We start from the raw sequence: 21,138 nt of genomic DNA on the forward strand, positions 1-21,138 counted from the left end.
GGAAACCTGAAGCTGTATTTTTAATGAGAACTAACTCTTCCAAGGAGAAGGAAATGGCAATCCACTCCAGTATTCTTGCCTGGGGGGCTACAGTCCCCAGGGTTGCAAAGAGTCGGACATGACTGAGCGACTTCACTCACTCACTCACTCACTCAACCCTTCCAAGGAAGTCTGTCCTTCCTTGGATGTGCTCCTGCACCAAATAATTTGGAGTTTGCTGTCTACCTTTAAAGTTACTCTCTAGTTATTGTTTAACAGCTTTATATCAAATGTCCCCTGGAACATTACTGTGAGCTGAAAGACAGTTCTCCCTGGATTTCATGATGTTCCTGCACTGTTGGGGCACTCTGAATAAAGGAAATCGATAACCTATAATAAAGATAAGTCTCCCACCCTAGACACAATCTAGGATTGTAAAAAACTTTCCTTCTTCCAAGAGATCTGTTTTTAGCTTACTTTTCAGGTGACAAATCTAGAGATGCCATCCGCCTCCCTAGGGAGGCTTTGTTTCACTCAAGAGCAAAGATAAGGTTTTGTGTTCCTTGAATAAAAGATATGCCAGCAACTCAGTATCTCAGTGTCATAATTTTAGGATTCCGCTCTTAAAATTCCTCTCCACTACATATGCACAATAACCAGAACTAAAATGTTCTACAAATAATAAATTCTGTTCTATGATTTACGGACCTTGTTTTCCTTCAGAATATCTATACATACACATAACTTTAACATTATGTGGTTTATTTTCTCATCGGACCTAGATTGATACAGACATATACATAGTGGGCTTAGAAAAATGAGGAGTTATGTGGCAAACAAGAGTATTAACTCTTTCAGTCAACAATATCTTAATCAGATCATTAATATTATGTACTGGTGAATAAAGGTTAGAAAGATAACCTCAAACTTCTATTCACTCAACAATATAAACAAAACACCTGCTGCTGCTGCTGCTGCTGCTAAGTCGCTTCAGTCATGTCCAACTCTGTGCGACCCCACGGACTGCAGCCTACCAGGCTTCTCCATCCATGGGATTCTTCAGGCAAGAACACTGGAGTGGGTTGCCATTTCCTTCTCCAATGCATGAAAGTGTAAAGTGAAAGTGAAGTCGCTCAGTCGTATCCGACTCAAGGTGCCATTGCCTTCTCCCAAACTAAGCACCTACCAACCACCAAATACTATACTAAGACAGAAAGATGAACACAACACTGTTTGAACAATATAGAAAACTTTTTTTTTTTTAATTTCATTTTTGTGGGAATTACCTTCACAGGTCCAATTTATTCCTAGAAGAAGTCAATGTTAACATTTTCTTATGAATCCTTCCAGAAGCACTCTATGTGTATCTATGCAATTATTTATATTTAGAAACACATAGACATAGAAACTTTAAAGCATAATCAGGACTTCCCTGGTGGTCCAGTGGTTAAGAATCCACCTGCCAATGCAGGGGATACAGGTTTGATCCCAGATCTGGGAAGATTTTACATGTCACGGAGCAACTAAACCCATGCGCCACAAATACTGAAGTCCGCACACCTACAGCCTGAGCTCTGCAACAAGAGAAGCCACTGCAATGAGAAGCCCGCGCACCACAAGGGTAGCCCCTGCTCGCCACAACTAGAGCAAGACCACGTGCAGCAACTGGTGCAACCAAAAATAAATATCAAATAAACATTCTTTTTTTAAAAAATTAAAGCATAATCAACCCAAATGTTACCACAGTACTAATCATCTTTCTCACAGTAATGATCCTAATAAAGTAGCCATTAATTACTATTAGAATCATTTTAGTATTATTTTAGAAAACCTGATAACTATATATCTGAAATTCCTTGGTAATCATTTGACAAAGTATTATTTCATGTAGTGGTAATACACTTAGAAAACCCACTGTGTTCCAAAAGTGATAGGAAAGATATAGATTCAAAATAATTTCATCAAATATACTATTATAAGCTTACTATTATAAGATTAATATTAACATCAAGAATAATTAAATTTTCATTTGGAGAGAGGAGTACAAATATTCCTTTATTCCTATGAGGTTTTATTAGGCCCTTAGTTTTGAAAAAATATGCAATTTTCAGTGGTAACTATCCTGACTAAAAAAGAGTAATTAATGATTGACATTTTTTATTAGCCAAACAGGTAACATTTATGAAAAAGCTATAGTAAAACCTGTAATATTGTTTAAACATGCATATGTCTTTTCTGATAGCCAAGACAGTCAACAGATAATTTTTCAAGGGAATTAATGTCACAAAGAAAAATATACCATAGGGAAATGTTACTTAATAGAAAAAATTCTGTTACTCTATCTTCATTTGAAATGAAAGAAAAAAAAAATCAGCAAACATTTATTCAGCAGGTAGTTCCCACTCTGATGAGTTTTAACAGCAATCTGTTTCTTACTGAAACAATGCATAATCTTTCAAGTTTTATAACTGTTCCAATTATTACTGTTACATAACAAACCATCCCAAACTTACTGGCATAAAACAAAAGCCAATTCACTGTGCTCAGAGATTCCATGAACCAGGAATTCACTAAGGGCACAGTGAGGACGGCTTGTGTTGTCTCCACAAGGTCTGGGGTCTCAGTGCAGTCTCAAAGGCTAGGAATGTCTCTGGGAATGACTCAATGGCTGACGCTGGTATCAGTTCATTCAAACACATATCTGGTGATCGGCCTGGAAAGACATGAATTTTAGGATTGCTGACCTGAGATCTGACACTTGAGGCCTTCCCACATGGCCTAGCTTTCTTACAGCATGGCATCAGTAGGGTCTTAGACTTCCAGGGCTCCAAGCAGGCCAGTGTCCCAACAAACAAGGGAGAAGCAACACTGCCTTTCACTCCTGAGCCTACTGTCACTATTCACCCTACTTAATTAACTTATATACAGAGTACATCATGCAAAATGCCAGGCTAGATGAACCACAAGCTGGAATCAAGATTGCCAGGAGAAATATCAATAACCTCAGATACACATATGACACCACCCTTATGGCAGAAAACAAAGAAGAACTAAAGCGCCTCTTGATGAAAGTGAAAGAGAAGAGTGAAAAAGCTGGCTTAAAACTCAACATTCAAAAAACTAAGATCATGACATCCAGTCTCATCACTTCATGGCAAATAGATGGGGAAATAATTGGAAACAGTGACAGACTTTATTTTTCTTGGGCTTCAAAATCACTGAGGACGGTGACTGCAGCCGTGAAATTAAAAGATGCTTGCTCCTTGGAAGAAAAGCTATGACCAACCTAGACAGTGTATTAAAAAGCCGAGATATTATTTTGCCAACAAAGGCCCGTCTAGTGAAATCTATGGTTTTTCCAGTAGTCATGTATGGATGTGAGAGTTGGACTATAAAGAAAGCTGAGCACCGAAGAATTGATGCTTTTGAACTGTGGTGTTGGAGAAGACTCTTGAAAGTCCCTTGGACTGCAAGGAGATCCAACCAGTCCATCCTAAAGGAGACCAGTCCTGGGTGTTCATTGGAAGGACTGATGCTGAAGCTCCAATACTTTGGCCACCTGATGCAAAGAACTGACTCACTAGAAAAGACCCTGATGCTGGGAGACTGAAAGCAGAAGGGGATGACAGAAGATGAGATGGTTGGATGGAATTACTGACTTGATGGACATGAGTTTGAGCAAGCTCTGGGAGGTGGTGATGGACAGGGAAGCCTGGCCTGCTACAGTCCATGGGGTCGAAAAGAGTCTGACACGACTGAGAGACTGAACTGACCTGAACCTAGGAAATCAGAGCATCACCTCTGCTGCCTTCTACTGGTTACAAGTGAGTCACAAGCATGCTCGTATCCAACAGGAAGAGAACTCCCAAACTCTCAATGGAGAGTGACAACTTTTGGAAGACTACCTGGGGCCAGATGTTCTTGTGGCCATGTATGGAAAATATAATCTGTATAGTAATTTAATATTCACAAGGTAACTTGGTTAATATAATACAACAAAGAGCATTACAACCTGTGGTTGGTTTTAGCTCTGAATACAAGATAACATTTCCTAAAAAATAACTATTTTCAGCTTTGGAAACAAATTAAAATGTATAAGGTTGTTATTTTATATAATATTTGCAACTACCTTGAGAAATAGGTGTTGTTATTATTACCTATATTTTAACAGACGAGAAAGCTGAATTTGAAAGCTGAATAAGTTGCCCAGAAAGTTAAACATCAAAGTTGAGACAAATCCAGACATGTGTGTCTTCAAAGTCCAGGCTCTTCTCACTGACCAAGCAATCTGCACAGTGCCACGTTAAGTGAACCTCACCCAAATCTCATGTGCACCAGAGCCATACAAAGCAAGGACTACCTGTACCTTGCTTTACATAGATGTTAGTTCTTCAATAACAGATTTATAACCCAACCAAGTTAGATGGTTACACTAGCTAACAACAGTATGTACCTTAGTTATGTGATTAAAAAAAGAAAAAAATCTCAATGAAATTTATCACGGAGCAGTCTCTGCTATACTATTAATATCTGAAGGATAATACAGTGCTGTTTAGTACAAATAAGTGTTTAACTGAATAAGTACATAAATTTTACGAAAACTTTTCATGATCATTTTTAGTAGTGAGCTCTTGTATATTCCAGAGGAGCTGTACTATGGCTGAAAAGGTAAATATAATCTATCCTCTCATTTAAATTAATTGGGGGGGGGTGTTTTCTCTTTTTCTAAAATCCAAATTATAGCCTTATCTATTTCTATTACTCATTACTTTATATTATTCTTTATCTACTAGAGGTTAAGCTTTCTAAATGAAACAAAAAATGGGACTATTTACATTACTTATTTTGTCACTTTCTGTAATGCCTAATATGGTGATCTTGTGTTTCTGATTTGATTTATGGTAATTTGTACAAATCATAAAAAAGTCAGAAATATAACCCAGTGGACAGTTATTTTTTCTGGGAGCTTAACACTTCTCTCCCCAAAAATGTGTTCTGGCAACTGAAAGGAAATTAAGTTAATCAGCTCATATAAATTTTGTCTTGGTTCTAATTGATTTTATTTTTGAAGCCAACTTTATCTTGTAACTTTAAAGATAAACCAACATTTATATTTCTGTGAAGCATAAATATATCATAAATTCTACTTTCTTATAATACCAGTTTCATTTTTCATAATGGAGTTCCTTAATCCCGTGGAGAAGTAAATGGCAACCCACTCTAGTATTCCTGCCTGGAAAATCCCATGTACAGAGGATCCTGGTGGGCTACAGTCCATGGGGTCCCGAAGAGTCAGATATCATTAAGTGACAAACAAGAAATCTTCAAAGCAGAATATTTTTCAGAAAAGTTAAAGAAAATAATTTTTACAACCTGACAAATTTCTTGTTAAAAAGAATCTTAGATGATGTGAGCTTCTCACAGTTTTGAAAACAATTTTTTGTTAAAGTACAATGATAGCTGGTTACTTTTTACTGACTATAAAAAAAAAAAACTCCTTAAATAAATTCAAGGAACTTATTAGTTATCCAAATTATTCTATACAATCATTTTTATATAATGAAAAAAATTTTTTTATTTAATTATTTTAAAAATAATTTAAAATAATGAGACTATGAAAATCATTTATTAATATTATATAATTCTTATATGTTAGAAAATACTAATATATATATATAAAAGAAAATAATATTCTCAGGAAACAACTTAGCAGTCTTATTGCACTTTGATGACTTTTTAAAATGTCATGCCATTATTTTCCCCTAAAAAGTGTATTTTATACTTGTGGGCAAATAAAAAAAGGAAAAATAAAACACATCTTTCTGGGGGGACTAGTAGGTCTTCCAAATAGGAAAAGGAGTACGTCAAGGCTGTATATTGTCACTCTGCTTATTTAACTTATACGCAGAGTACATCATGAGAAATGCTGGGCTGGAAGAAGCACAAGCTGGAATCAAGATTGCCAGGAGAAATATCAATAACCTCAGATATGCAGATGACACCACCCTTATGGCAGAAAATGAAGAGGAACTAAAAAACCTCTTGATGAAAGTAGAGAGTGAAAAGTTGGCTTAAAGCTCAACATTCAGAAAACGAAGATCATGGCATCTGGTCCCATCACTTCATGGGAAATAGATAGGGAAACAGTGGAAACAGTGTCAGACTTTATTTTGGGGGGCTCCATAATCACTGCAGATGGTGACTGTAGCCATGAAATTAAAAGATGCTTACTCCTTGGAAGAAAAGTTATGACCAACCTAGATAGCATATTGAAAAGCAGAGACATTACTTTGCCAACAAAGATCCGTCTAGTCAAGGCTATGGTTTTTCCAGTGGTCATGTATGGATGTGAGAGTTGGACTGTGAAGAAGGCTGAGCGCCGAAGAATTGATGCTTTTGAACTGTTGTGTTGGAGAAGACTCTTGAGAGTCCCTTGGACTGCAAGGAGATCCAACCAGTCCATTCTGAAGGAGATCAACCCTGGGATTTCTTTGGAAGGAATGATGCTAAAGCTGAAACTCCAGTACTTTGGCCACCTCATGCAAAGAGTTGACTCACTGGAAAAGACTCTGATGCTGGGAGGGATTGGGGGCAGGAGGAGAAGGGGATGACAGAGGATGAGATGGCTGGATGGCATCACCGACTCGATGGACATGAGTTTGGGTGAATTCTGGGAGTTGGTGATGGACAGGGAGGCCTGGCGTGCCGCGATTCATGGGGTTGCAAAGAGTGGGACACAACTGAGCAACTGGACTGAACTGAAATGAGTAGGTCTTTATTAGGTAACTGAGCTTGAAGTTTTCCATATGATAATTTATATTAGTCCCCTACTAAACAGGCATACACCTTCTATTTTTACTGAAATCTATTATGTGATTCCCCTTCAATAATAATGATAGTATTTCCTATATCCATATAGGAAATGAGCCTTCCAAGTGGTACAGTGGTAAAGAATCGGCCTGCCAATGAAGGAGATGCAGGTTAGATTCCTGGGTCAAGAAGATTCCCTGGGGTAGGAAATGGCAACCCACTCCAGTATTCTTGCCTGGAGGACAAAGGAGCCTGGTGGGCTACAGTCCACAGGGTCACAAAAAGTTGGACACAACTGAGTGACTGCACATGCAAGAAATGAAGATTTAAAGAGCTTCACCAACTTGCCAAAGGCTATGTTGCTGTTTAGTCCCTAAGTCATGTCTGACTCTTTGTGACCCATGGACTGCAGCCCATTAGGCTCCTTTGTCCATAGGATTCCCCAGGCAAGAATACTGGAGTGGGTAGCCACTTCCTTCTCCAGGGGATGTTCCCCACCCAGGAACTGAACCCGCATCTCCTACATTGGCAGGTGGATTCTTTACTACTGAGCCACCAGGAAAGCCTGCCAAAGGCGACACGGAACAATCAACTTCTGGAAGACCAGAGATTCTATCTTCTCTTTGATTTCTTACATTATTTGATCAACTGAAAATTCAGTTTAATCATTCCTGATGACCATACATATCACAGACAGTTAATTTTGCTCTTGACGAGTGGCATGATATAATTTTCACAATTTGTTGATTTTAAAATAAATGTATTAATCTTTAAAAGTAATAAGTTCAATTTTGTCACAGGTTTGGATACAATTAATTCTTTAGTAGTTCAATAGCTATAATAGAAATTTCAGAATACTGCAAATTTAAATACTTTCAAGAATGAGAGAGTACCGAGTGAAATCTGTAGGATTTAAGACAATAGTAAGTAATGAACTGGGGACCTCATACCCTGCCTAAAGGACAATTATCACTGATTGTCACTAACTGAAATACTGTAGGTTTAAGGATCCGAAATGTTTAATTTTTCAAGATAAGCTGAAGCAAAAAAAAAAAACCCACAACAACAAAAAAGATAAGCTGAAGCAGATTTTCATCAGAGATTTCCTGAATATTTAAATGTTAACAACTAATTCCAATTTCTAAGACTTTGCTAAAAAAATCCATCTGCAAGAGTATGTTTGGCCCAAGGACTGCTGGTTTACAAACTCCATTAGAGACATGTCTATCATCACTATAGGATAATGTTGTTAAATTAGGAGGAGACTTGAATCTGCAGGGATTCTGTAAAATGAACAAACAAGTATTTATTGAATGCCAATAATATAAAACATTGAGGAACTAAAATTATACTACTAGATGTGTTACAGTTCAAGAAGTGAGAGGTATCCAGAGAAATAAGAGGCCAGTATGAGAGGTCAGCAGTACTTTACAAAGAGAAAGTTATTCTAGAAGGAAGAGTAACAGAACAATGGTGTCTTGGTGGTATCACTGATGAAGAATATTTAGAGGACTGTAAGATTATTAAAGGAAGATGTATTTCAGACTAGTGAGAAATACGAGAGAGACAGCAGATTTCTATGGATCCTGAAAGCTAAGCAGAGTTAAGACTTGATGTAATAGGCAGCTGAAGCAACATTAGATCTTCAGCAGGAAGGTGATATGATTGATGCAGTGTCTTAAAGACTGATTATAGTATGTAGAAAAGATTGGAGAGCCACAGAGTGGTAACAGAGAGGCCAGCTAAGAAATGGTCTCAGCAGCACAGGAATGAGATGAGGGGCCTGGACTTTGGCAGTAGGAATGAGTGAAGTGTTCTCCCCCAACCTATTTACCTGAATGAATCCTCATTAGTAGCTTGTTCGTGTGTGTGTGTTATGAGCGCACTTTTTTTTTTTTCTTCTTTAAATTGGAGCTGCCCTAGTATAATGAACAGAACACTAGGAGAGGAGTTAGGAAATCAAGATTCTAGATCTGACACTGCACCTAACTACATGGGTGAAGCTGGGCAAGTCTCGTAACCTCATTAAACCTCAGTTCTATAATCTGGGTAGTAAAGGACAGAACCAGACAGATGTCATTGTTTGAAACTCTGGATCTTACAATTCTGAAAAGCAACAATCTGAAGTATTCAGATAAAAGTGTAATTTCAGGTTTCTTTTGAAAGTCCAAAAGCTGGCTTCCTTGATTCCACCTTTGTACATGGCAAAACTGGCTGGAGTTGAGTGGTGAATTCCTCCTTTAGGTTGGGCACATACTCTAGTTTGCCACAGTCCCATCACTTCCTCAAGTGAGGCCCAGTGTTACCTGCTATTCATCATGCTTTCACTGCTGTTTTTCTTACAGTAGAAAAACATTTTCTCTACTTTTTCTCAACACTTTTCTCTACATTTTCTAAACTTTGTCTTTTACCAGGGGTGAGAACATGTAAGAAAAGAGGTATTTTTTTCCAAGAAAAATAAAAGCACGCATTTTTATGAAAATAAATATTCCTTTAGATTTAACAGGCAAAAAAGTTCATCTGCATGAAAAGATTACCATTTAACCCTCTTTAGTCAGATAGCTTCATTTAGTTTGGAAGCCCTGTTACACATGTTGGAAAGCTATTGAAAGAAATATCAAAGGAGTGAAATAATTAGATTCACATTTTAGAAAGAGTACTCTAGAACAATGCAAAAACTTAAAAGGGGTATGACTGAGAGAAAGTATCTGTCAGAGCACCAAAGTGGTCTGAAGAGGTGAAACGACAAATTTACAGTGGAGAAAGGAGGGACTGATTCAAGGAGATAGAATTATTAGAATTGGGGGAACACAACAAGTACTGGAAGTAGAAAGATGCTAGATTTTAGGGATGGTTCACTAGATAAATGGTGATACCATCCAGTGTACAGAATTCACAAGGATGAAGAAGTCTCGGGGAAAGGTGAGGTGGTATAGCATTACTCCACAGTAGAAGTTGGCCAACTATAGCTCACTGCCTGTTTTTATACAACCCACGAGTAAAACGGTTTTCACATCTGTAAATGGTTGGAAAAAGTCAAAAGAAGAATGTATTTCATAAAGTACAAATTATACAAAATTCACATTTCAGTGTCCACAAATAGTTTCCCTGGGACACAATTCATTCCTTTAATCACTGTCTATACCTGGGTTCACTTCACTATGACAGAGATGAGTAGCTGAGACAGCAACCATATGTGGTATTCTCATCACTGAACACTGTTTCTTGAGGTACTACGAATTGTAGTGACACAGTTATTGCTCAGATTGCTCAGTGTTTCAAGTACCATGTGTAGTGTCATACCACAACGTTTCATTTTGACTATCATATCGAAGGGCTTCACAGGTGGCTCAGTGGTGGAGAATCCACCTGCCAACGCAGGACACTCAGGTTTGATCCCTGGGTTGGAAAGATCCCCTGCAGAAGGAAATGGCAACCCACTCCCGTATTCTCTTGGGGAAATCCCATGGACAGAGGAGCGAGTTGGACACCACTTACCAACTAAACAACAATCACATCAAAACAGAAAAAGAAAACTATACTTCAAATATCAGGCTTTTAATGTTTTAAGGGGCACATGGATTATTCTGCTACTGAATTAGATGGCAAACCACTATATCACACAATGACACTAAAGCTACACTAGAAAAATTTAACACTTATCTATATAACCAGACTAGGTATCCATCATATTCATAATTCATAGCAAAGTAATCACAGGAATTAGAAAATATAAAACAAAGTACTTCACTGTACCAGAGTTTTCTTCACAAAAATAAAAAGTGGAAATGAATTTCAGTTCAGTTCAGTTCAATTCAGTCACTCAGTCATGTCCAACTCTTTGCGACCCCATGAACTGCAGCACGCCAGGCCTCCCTGTCCATCACCAACTCCCAGAGTTCACTCAAACTCATGTCCATCGAGTCAATGATGCCGTCCAGCCATCTCATCCCCTGTCGTCCCCTTCTCCTCCTGCCCCCAATCCCTCCCAGCATCAGAGTCTTTTCCAATGAGTCAACTCTTCGCATGAGGTGGCCAAAGTATTGGAGTTTCAGCTTCAGCATCATTCCTTCCAATGAACACCCAGGACTGATCTCCTTTAGGATGGATTGGTTGGATCTCCTTGCAGTCCAAGGGACTCTCAAGAGTCTTTTCCAACACCACAGTTCAAAAGCATCAATTCTTCAGCACTCAGCTTTCTTCACAGTCCAACTCTGACATCCATACATGACCACTGGAAAAACCACAGCCTTTACTAGACGGACCTTTGTTGGCAAAGTAATGTCTCTGCTTTTCAATATGCTATCTGGGTTGGTCATAACTTTCTTTAGTAGAATAAATTCACAAAGTTTGTGAAAATAAGGTATTTAAAGCCTATGTTTCTTTATTATATTATTAATCAGCAGTTATTTTATGGGAAAACATTTAAAATAACATGTATTATTGAACTAATAGTATCGACTTCATTCACTCCTACAGATTTAACCACTGTCAGTTGTTTCTACTTTGATAAAAAACAGAAGCTGAATATCCTAACTTGCCCTATCACACAACAGCTTACGGGTTTAGCAGTTGTATGGTTTTATTGTGAGGTTTTTTTTTTTCCCCAAGCTCAACAGTGAGACTGAAATTTCTGAACAAAAAGAAAAGCCTTCAACCATTATTAAACAATGAATACCTTTGGAAACTATATTTTGCTGCAGATTGAAAACGTTTCCTTGAATTTGACCTGAAAGTCTAGGCAAAATAGTACTTATATGCAAAACATACTACATTAAGTCCTTTTGACAACATTTTTCAAATTAGAAATAACCATCAATCTGCTTTATATATTTCTTGTGCTGTCAAAATTAAAAACAAGATCTCTGTGCATATACAAAGTTGCAACAGATAGATTATGCAAGTTCAAACTATAGTGCCAGCAGTGTTTTTCAGACTTCACTGCAAGCGCAAGAGAAACTTCCATATACCAAAACCCATTTAACTATGTAATCGAGGAGCCTCTAACTTTCGACTGGTTAATCTGCAATGTAAACAGCATACTAAATAGCAAATATTAAAGAGAATCTAAAAGAATTCTATAAATGCTTTCCATACAATTAATATGATCACTAAGATCATATGCCCATGACTGACAGCAGCATTTGGTGTCACCTATCTGTATGAACACATTTCCAAGACAAAATCAGTTAAATGCCTTTACAGACCTGCATTAACAAATGAACAAGTGCAATCAAATTTGATGACAGGGTAACTGTGAATCCCAATTAAATGAAATTGCTATCTCAAAAAGAATATTTTCATTAGGAGATCTGTATTACAATAAATCATGTTCAATTCATGTTAGTCTGAACGTAGTCAATAAAGATTTTGTGGTTATTTGCTTTCTCTCATAAGTATTTTCACTCTTATCCATGTATTAATAATATCTTTGATTTTGCCTCATGGCCTGCAAAGTCTAAAATACTTACCATCTGGCTCTTAATGTAAAAAGTTTGCAGACCTCTGCTCTATGGAGATGCTATTCAAAGTGCAGCAGCATCTGGGAAATGTCTTGACAAGGCAAATTCTTGGCCCACCCCACATCTACTGAATCAGAATTTCTGAGGGCGAGCCCAGTAATTTTTTTCTTTTTTAACAAATGTAAGAATCGCTCTTAAGGATTTTAGAGACTTGGTTCTGTCCCCTTGGATAAATTATTTAATTCTTTGAGTCAGTAAAATGGGAACAGTGTCACCCACTTCATAGAACTATTGAAGAGATTAAAACTAACTTTAAAAATATGAGAAAATAACATAAGGTTTAGCATGGTAACTGACACTAGTAATTCTTAATAAATGGTAATAAATTAGAAAAGACCTAATGTTGGGAAAGACTGAAGGCAGGAGGAAAAGGGGCTGACAGAGGATGAGATGGTTGGATGGCATCACCAACTCAACGGACAGGAGTTTGAGAAAGCTCCGGGAGATGGTGAAGGACAGGGAAGCCTGGCATGCAGCAGTCCATGGGGTCACAAAGAGTTGGACATGACTGAGAGACTGAACAACAACAATAAATGATAATTATTAATTCAAAGGTGTACTGGGGGACCTCCACACACGAGCCCATGACACATGAAAATTAAATTTTTAGGAATTTTGTGAGACAGTTATTTAAATTTTGTAAACTTAAAACTAAGTAAGTTACACTAAATCAAAGTTATTAACACTCAAAACTCATCACTACTTAATTACCTTACCACATTTTATCACCATCTGTGCTCACGCAGCTATTATGTCTAGATGGTAGATTTCCGTATATTGGTGTGCTGCATCTCGTTTCTTCCCAACTACGCATTCACAGGAAATCAACCACCACAAATCAGAGCTTTTTTGGAGAAGGGCTTCTGGCGAAACATTAATCAACACACTTCTGGCTATCATTATTAAAAATTACATAATGAATTAAGTTTTGAACTCAATGAGTCTGAATTAACTATGCACATAGGGATGTCTAACAATCTGTTAGTTAAAAAGATGTATTTTTAGGTACCAACAGCATATAGATAGTAGCTGAAGCCATAAACATTAACAAAATTGAGCAAAAGAGCATTTAGAGAAGGGATCAGATATAGAATGATATGGAAAAAATTATATGAACAATAAGTCAGAAAGACTTTGGAATTTATAAGTATAGCCAATTATGGCTAGCAAGTCAATTTAACTATTCCCATTTATCACTATCCGAATTCTCAGCTTTAACTCCTGGAATGCTTCTACCAACAAAAGCTATATAAATAGATGCCCTGAATTACATTACTCTGCCACTTGAATTTAGCATCTATATCTTAGCCAACATGGGTAATGGTATTTTAGGTCACCTGTTTAGACAAAGCTAACGAGCTTCAGCAATATGTGAACCATGAACTTCCTGACGTTCAAGCTGGTTTTAGAAAAGGCAGAGGAATCAGAGATCAAATTGCCAACATCTGCTGGATCATGGAAAAGGCAAGAGAGTTCCAGAAAAACATCTATTTCTGCTTTATTGACTATGCCAAAGCCTTTGACTGTGTGGATCACAATAAACTGGAAAATTCTGAAAGAGATGGGAATACCAGACCACCTGACCTGCCTCTTGAGAAATCTGTATGCAGGTCAGGAAGCAACAGTTAGAACTGGACATGGAACAACAGACTGGTTCCAAATAGGAAAAGGAGTATGTCAAGGCTGTATATTGTCACCCTGCTTATTTAACTTATATGCAGAGTACATCATGAGAACGCTGGGCTGGAAGAAACACAAGCTGGAATCAAGATTGCCGGGAGAAATATCAATAACCTCAGATATGCAGATGACACCACCCTTAAGGCACAAAGTGAAGAGGAACTAAAAAGCCTCTTGATGAAAGTGAAAGTGGAGAGTGAAAAAGTTGGCTTAAAGTTCAACATTCAGAAAACGAAGATCATGGCATCCGGTCCCATCACTTCATGGGAAATAGATGGGGAAACAGTGGAAACAGTGTCAGACTTTATTTTGGGGGGCTCCAAAGCCACTGCAGATGGTGACTGCAGCCATGAAATTAAAAGACGCTTACTCCTTGGAAGAAAAGTTATGTCCAACCTAGACAGCATATTCAAAAGCAGAGACATCACTTTGCTAACAAAGGTCCGTCTAGTCAAGGCTATGGTTTTTCCAGTGGTCATGTATGGATGTGAGAGTTGGACTGCGAAGAAGGCTGAGCGCCCAAGAATTGATGCTTTTGAACTGTGGTGTTGGAGAAGACTCATGAGAGTCCCTTGGACTGCAAGGAGATCCAACCAGTCCATTCTGAAGGAGATCAACCCTGGGATTTCTTTGGAAGGAATGATGCTAAAGCTGAAACTCCAGTACTTTGGCCACCTCATGCGAAGAGTTGACTCATTAGAAAAGACTCTGATGCTGGGAGGGATTGAGAGCAGGAGGAGAAGGGGACGACAAAGGATGAGATGGCTGGATGGCATCACCGACTCGATGGACATGAGTCTGGGTGAACTCCGGGAATTGGTGATGGACAGGGAGACCTGGCGTGCTGGGATTCATGGGGTCGCAAAGAGTCGGACACGACTGAGCGACTGAAGTGAACTGAACAAGTTGGTTTATACTCTGAAATTTCTACCTCAAGTAGACATTGCCCTTTGAACGATAAAGAAAAACAAATTATTGAGGGATGATAACATAGTTTAAATATCAATGATACTGAGCATATTTGAAAGTTTAGTTTCAAAGAATCATAGAATTTTAGAACCAAAATAGACTTTATAAGCTACTTTGGTATCTTAATTTTTTTGTTCTCTCCATAAGAAAGAGCTATTTGTTAAGTTAAATGTCTAGGAAAGCATTTTAAATTAAGTTTTTTCCTTATCAGTTATCTGAACATTTGATTATCTGAAATTAACATGGAGTTGACAAAGCAGTGGATCTTCCTTCTCCATTCCTTCTGATGTTCATGAGTGGATATTAAAAATCTACATAATTCTTTATGGCTGGTACCACCAATAATGCCAGAATTCAATTCAATTCAATGCCACCGGATTCAATTCAGCTGATCTGGAGTCTCTGGCGAGAGCACCAGTATTTCCTTAAAGGTACCTAGAGGCTTGACTCGGAGAAGGCAATGGCACCCCACTCCAGTAGTCTTGCCTGGAAAATCCCATGGGCAGAGGAGCCTGGTAGGCTGTAGTCCATGGGATCGCTAAGAGTCAGACTTGACTGAGCAACTTCACTTTCACTTTTCACTTTCATGCATTGGAGAAGGAAATGGCAACCCACTCCAGTGCTCTTGCCTGGAGAATCCCAGGGACGGGGGAGCCTGGTGGGCTGCCGTCTATGGGGTCGCACAGAGTCGGACACAACTGACGCAACTTAGCAGCAGCAGCACAGGCTTGACTATTCTGCTGTGAAAAGTAAAACTATGGTTCTCAAAGTGAATTAAGGCTATTACAGCTTTCTCAGTAGTAGTACTATTGATTTCAGAATATGACTCTACCAAGGATAGTAAATCTAGCCATATACAAAAAAAAAAAGGGGTGTATATACAAAACAGACATAAAGCCAACATAAGAAAAATTACTGAACCAATGTATATGCTCTTTTAAAACAATAAATTTTTAGTTATTGCCAGCTTACAAAAATATTTTATTGCTCTACCTTGACTTGTAAAGAACAAGTAAAAGTACCAATATTAACTATTTTTCTATAAACCTATTCCTGGACTTAGAAATGCAAGCCAAAAAAAAAAAAAAAAAGACTTATCCATAAGGCTTATACATAGAGAAAAAACTCCATGAGTTAAGAGTATAATTAGAGGCACACATATAACTAGAGAAATCCCCAATTCACAAAGACTAACAGAAAATAAAAAGTGATAAACCATTCATCAGTAGAGTATCTTTGATGCAAAATGTCACGTAAAATACAAAACCATTTCTAAACTCACTCTACATGACAGATACTGCGAAAATAAAAAGGGTACTATACTAAGTCACAGAGACATAAAACATAGAATGTCAAAGAAACGTGAGGCACTATGGTGAGATTACAAACTTTGGTTAGCCAAAAATTAGCATGTGTCATTCCATGTAATGTGAGACATTTAAAAAATGTTTACACACTTACTTATAGATGTTAAAACAGGGCAAGGAATACCGTACTACTTACTATACATAGTGAACTCTGCTTCTACTTATTCTATTCATTATCCACTTAGCCTTTATAAGGTGACCTCCAAATCTATCATTCCTCATAAAGATGCTTTTTAGAAAATACTTAGCCCGAGGTAATACCCCAACCAAACCACATGAACCTGGAGCCTTTTCTCAGTCGTTATTGCTCACTGTTTCGAAGCAGCAGTCATTGACCTTCCATTCTTGAAATCAACCAATTCTAGTCTTTCCCTCCTACCTACTACAGTCTTTTTCAGTGTCAAATCATTTCATTCTTTTTTCCTAATGATGCAGCACTCCTCAAGACTCTTATCCTGAATATATTTTCTTCATTTTCTTTGTTGGCTCTCATCCTCCTACCTAACTTCAAATATTATCTCAGGATATTGGTGGGTAATTTTCAGATATCTAGCTCAAATCCTTTCTTGAGAGTTAAAATAACCATTATACATTTTTTACCCAGTTTTGGTCATTCAACAAATTTTTACTGCCAGCTCCACATGTGATACACTAATGTTAGAAATGTATTTCAAAACCTAGTATGAGAATCCTTGTCATCAAGAAGTAGAGAAGCTAAAAGAAAAGCTAAATAGTCCATCAGGTGCAAAACTGACCATTCATGTGTCCTCTTCCAACGGACTGAATATATATTTAATAGATCCCACCTTCTCAGTATTCCCATGTAACAATGTATGACTTCCTTAACTCTATACTCTTAATGTGCCATATTCTATTCCTACTGCCATAGCTTGGTTCAGGCTAATATGTATTTTCACCCAACTGCAACAACCTTCTTAACCATTCTCTAGTTTCTCATCCAATCCATCCTGCACTCAATTAACTAATTTTCCTAAACCACAGACGTGAGCCAATACTTAACTGCATAAAATGTTTAACAGTCCCTCAAGTCCAAAAACAACTTCAGCTTGACATTAGAGGCCTTCCATTATCTGTTCCTTACCTGTTACTTTTTCATCTCTGTCACCCACTATTTCCTTACCTTTTGCTGTAGCCAAACATGATTATTTAATCATATCCTGAAACTGTCTGAATGTTCCTATTGCTGTATCTTCATTTACGTCACTTCTCTCCCTCCACCCCCATCCCAATTAACAGTCTCCATTTCTACCTTTCAGAAGCTTAACCAAATACTGGTTCAAATAGCATCATTTTTCTGAAAACTTCTCTCCACCGTCGGAAAGTATAAAATATATTAAGGTCTTCTGTATCACTCATACTTTATGTCTATTACAGTTATCTGTGTATGTATCATATTATTCCTTAAGAGTATAAGAAACTTAAAGAATGTTTTATTAATCTTTATCCTCCCATAGTATATTACATATGGTTGATATTCAAATATGAAGTATACATTGAATTTTAATATATACATAAAATAACAGCCAAGATCCATAAGACCACATAAGAAGTTTCCTTCACTTTCTTATGGAGAAAATCACTGCCACAAGAATTTTTTTTTTTAAACCACCTATATGTTTCTTGAAAAGACATTAACAAGTGATTTTTTTGCCTTATCAGTAATCAGTATAGCCCTTATGTATGTATGAATTGTTACAATAACTTCCTTGGCTTAGAATATAAAATTGCTTCCCAAGCTTTCAGTTTTACATTATTGTATGTACCCACTGATCACAAACTAAACCGACATACCACTGAAGACAGCAACGTAAAAAGAAATAGCTTGCCTGTGGCTGCTCCAAAACCCATACCTCTTAAGACAACTTTTTTTTTTTTTTTTTAGAAAGAGAGAAGAGCAATCATAGTGTAATTATACTTCTGTTTCCACTTCCTTCACACCTCCGTTACCTCCCTGCTGCTGCTGCTGCTAAGTTGCTTCAGTCGTGTCTGACTCTGTGCGACCCCATAGATGGCAGCCCACCAGGCTCCCCCGTCCCTGGGATTCTCCAGGCAAGAGCACTGGAGTGGGTTGCCATTTCCTTCTTCAGTGCATAAAAGTGAAAAGTGAAAGTGAAGTCGCTCAGTCGTGTCTGACTCTTAGCGACCCATGGACTGCGGTCCACCAGGGTCCTCCGTCCATGGGATTTTCCAGTCAAGAGTACTGGAGTGGGGTGCCATTGCCTTCTCCGACCGTTACCTCCCTAACATCTACCAACTCAAACATTCTTCAGAGTCCCTACTTACAGATTCACAAGTTCACAATAATAGATGGGTTTCCAGTTCAACAATTAATTCAAAGATTTACTGAATACCTACTATGTGGAAAGCACTATGGAGGACCCAAAAATTAATAAGACACAATTTTCATCTTCTGGAACACATGACTAAACGCACAACACACACACACAAACAACACCATTATAAAGCTGATTATATAAGAGCTAAAAAGCTTCCAACAAGGTACAAACAGAATGATATGAGAAGAGAGTAATATAGTCAAAGTATACCTGAGAAGCTTCAAATGAGGAATGGATTTAACTTTCTTTGAAATCAAGTAATAATATTCAAGATTAATTATTTTTAAAATATTTTTTCAGTAGTATCACAACAGAATTTAATTTTTTTTCCCACTGAAATGGTACTGATTCAACATGCAAGTTAAAATTTTAAACAGATTTTTATTAGCTCAGCTTGAAACATGGTGAAATACGGTTTATTGGCCAACCTTGTGGCCTATACTTAACAGGAAAAATTTTGTTATGTTCAAGGGGAAGACAAACTACGTCTCCAACAATCTGAACTAATATTCTACTCCTAGAGAAAGTCTAGGTACATATAAATGGACCACCCAATTTTTACAGAAATCTGTTCAGCATACCAATAGGACATTAAAAACAAAAAAAATGAACAAGTGAAAATAAAATTCTGGGTCTTAGATTCACTTTTCATTCATACCACCTCCTCTTGTAACAATGACCTCTTCCTGATATACAGCAAAAGGTCTGAATCAGAGCCTGGAGCATTTGCTTTTCAAGCTCCATCCACACCATTTCTAGATTTAGACACTTCTTTGAAGATTCTGAGTTGCCATGACCTAACTCTGGACGTGCTGAGAACTGTATTGACAGATGAAAGGCCCACACTCATCTGAAGCTTAAAATAACTTGCAGGGAAGGGGTGGGAAAAGTCCGAGTTGACATATGCCAATGTAGCACATTTTAAAAAGAGGAAACTCTAATAGACAGGAATGGAAACAAACTGGGGAACTTGGAGAAGCATGGTATCCCAAATTGCTACCATAAAAAAAAAAAAAAAAAAAAAACTTTGGTCTTTTAATTACATTACAGTATCTATGAGACGTTTTTGCAATTACTGAACTTCAAAATTAAGCAACATACTGTGGGAAAAAAAATAGGATAAATTACATGCACTTTTATAAAAGATACTTGCTTTTAAATATCCAAAACTCTTGACATTAACAAAAAAATAAAATCAGATTATGTTAGATTTCGACAAGGGAAGCCGGGAAAGAATAACTAACATGTAAGTTCGGTAACATGTTACAGGGTGCAGTTTCCTACTACAGTAGACAGGCGAAAGAACCAAGAAAATGGGTTGAGCACAGCAATACTGCTACATTGTAGCCACTCAACACTAATTCAACATCTAGCGGGCTCTAGCCATCCTTCCTCACGTTCCTCGTGGCCTCTGACAAGTCATCCTTTCAACCTATGAGACTGTCCGCTCTCCCCCAACAAATATAATTCCCGTGCAGGTTGTAAAATCTCCCCCCCAGACTACATGCTCACACCTCCTCGCCTTGGGATGAGCAGTCCGCACAGTGGGGAAAGGTCGCCCTGGCAGGGAAGTTGGGTGAAGTGGTCTTTTTCGCGGTCCGACCCGAGCCTCCAGTCCAGCAGCCGCCGGGGAAAAGAAACGGGCGGCCACCGAAGAAACCGGGAAGGGGCAGCGGATGCGAGCCCGCGAGGCAGGCTCCGTGGTGCCAGAGCACCGGCTCGGGCAGGAAGAATGGAGGAGGGGAGGCTAGGCAGCGAGGTGCCCGAGAGCCGGGCGGCGGTCCGGCCCCGCGGCCCGACCCCACCCCGCACTCGGCACCCTCCCAGTTCACGGACCGGGCGTGCGTTCCGCGTGCGCCGACTCTCCCAGGAGGAAGAGCCACTGCCTCACACCCGTGGATTTGAGAAATCCGGCAACTTTGCGTGAGAAATGCTTCCCACCCTGCAACACACCGAGAAAGAGAAATATGTCAGGCGATGACGGGGAGGAAGGATGACTTACCCATGTTCCTCCCAGAGGGTGAGGAGCCGGCAGGGCGAGGCGAAGGTCTCCGGTGCGGGCGGCGCGGCGCTGTGTCCTCCGTCTACCTCTGTCTCTCCCGCAGCCAGGGAGGGACCCGCGGGGGGCGGCCGCCAGGGAGGAGCAGCTGCCGCTGCTGCTGCTGCAGACGGCGCGGCCGCGGCGGAGACGAGCGGCGGGGGGCGGGGCGGGGTAGGGCGGGGCGGGCGCGGCAGGCGCAGCCTGCGGCGGGCGCGGCTCCGAGCGAGCGAGCGAGCAGGCGGGCGGGCGGCGGAGGCGCGGAGCCCAGCCGGAGGAGCGCCCGCCCCGACGCGCCGTCCGAGAGCGCCCCGCCCTCCCCACTGAGCATGCTCAGTGCGTCCCCCCCGCCCCCCCGCGCCTGGGGCCAGTGAATCCGAGCGTGCGGGTGGGTGTGCGTTTGCGGGCCGGCTGCA

The 21,138-nt window shown here is 39.2% G+C and overlaps 1 protein-coding gene across 5 annotated transcripts in view; it reads right to left on the bottom strand.

Moving 5' to 3' along the window:
- RAP1GDS1 (Rap1 GTPase-GDP dissociation stimulator 1) overlaps positions 1 to 20,896 on the bottom strand; it is a 149,977-nt gene extending 129,081 nt beyond the window's left edge. For 3 of the 5 annotated variants that reach the window (XM_070372112.1, XM_070372109.1, XM_070372108.1), the window contains exon 1: positions 20,687 to 20,895. In XM_070372112.1, coding sequence (XP_070228213.1) covers positions 20,687 to 20,690 — 4 coding nt within the window. In that variant the 5' untranslated portion in view covers positions 20,691 to 20,895. Of the gene's footprint in view, positions 1 to 20,686 lie in introns of all 5 variants that reach the window. The other 2 variants (XR_011464479.1, XM_070372111.1) reach the window with 1 other exon arrangement.
- Positions 20,897 to 21,138: the final 242 nt, after the last annotated feature.

Source organism: Bos mutus, chromosome 6, assembly GCF_027580195.1.
Source record: "Bos mutus isolate GX-2022 chromosome 6, NWIPB_WYAK_1.1, whole genome shotgun sequence".
NCBI classification, from domain to species: Eukaryota; Metazoa; Chordata; class Mammalia; order Artiodactyla; family Bovidae; genus Bos; species Bos mutus.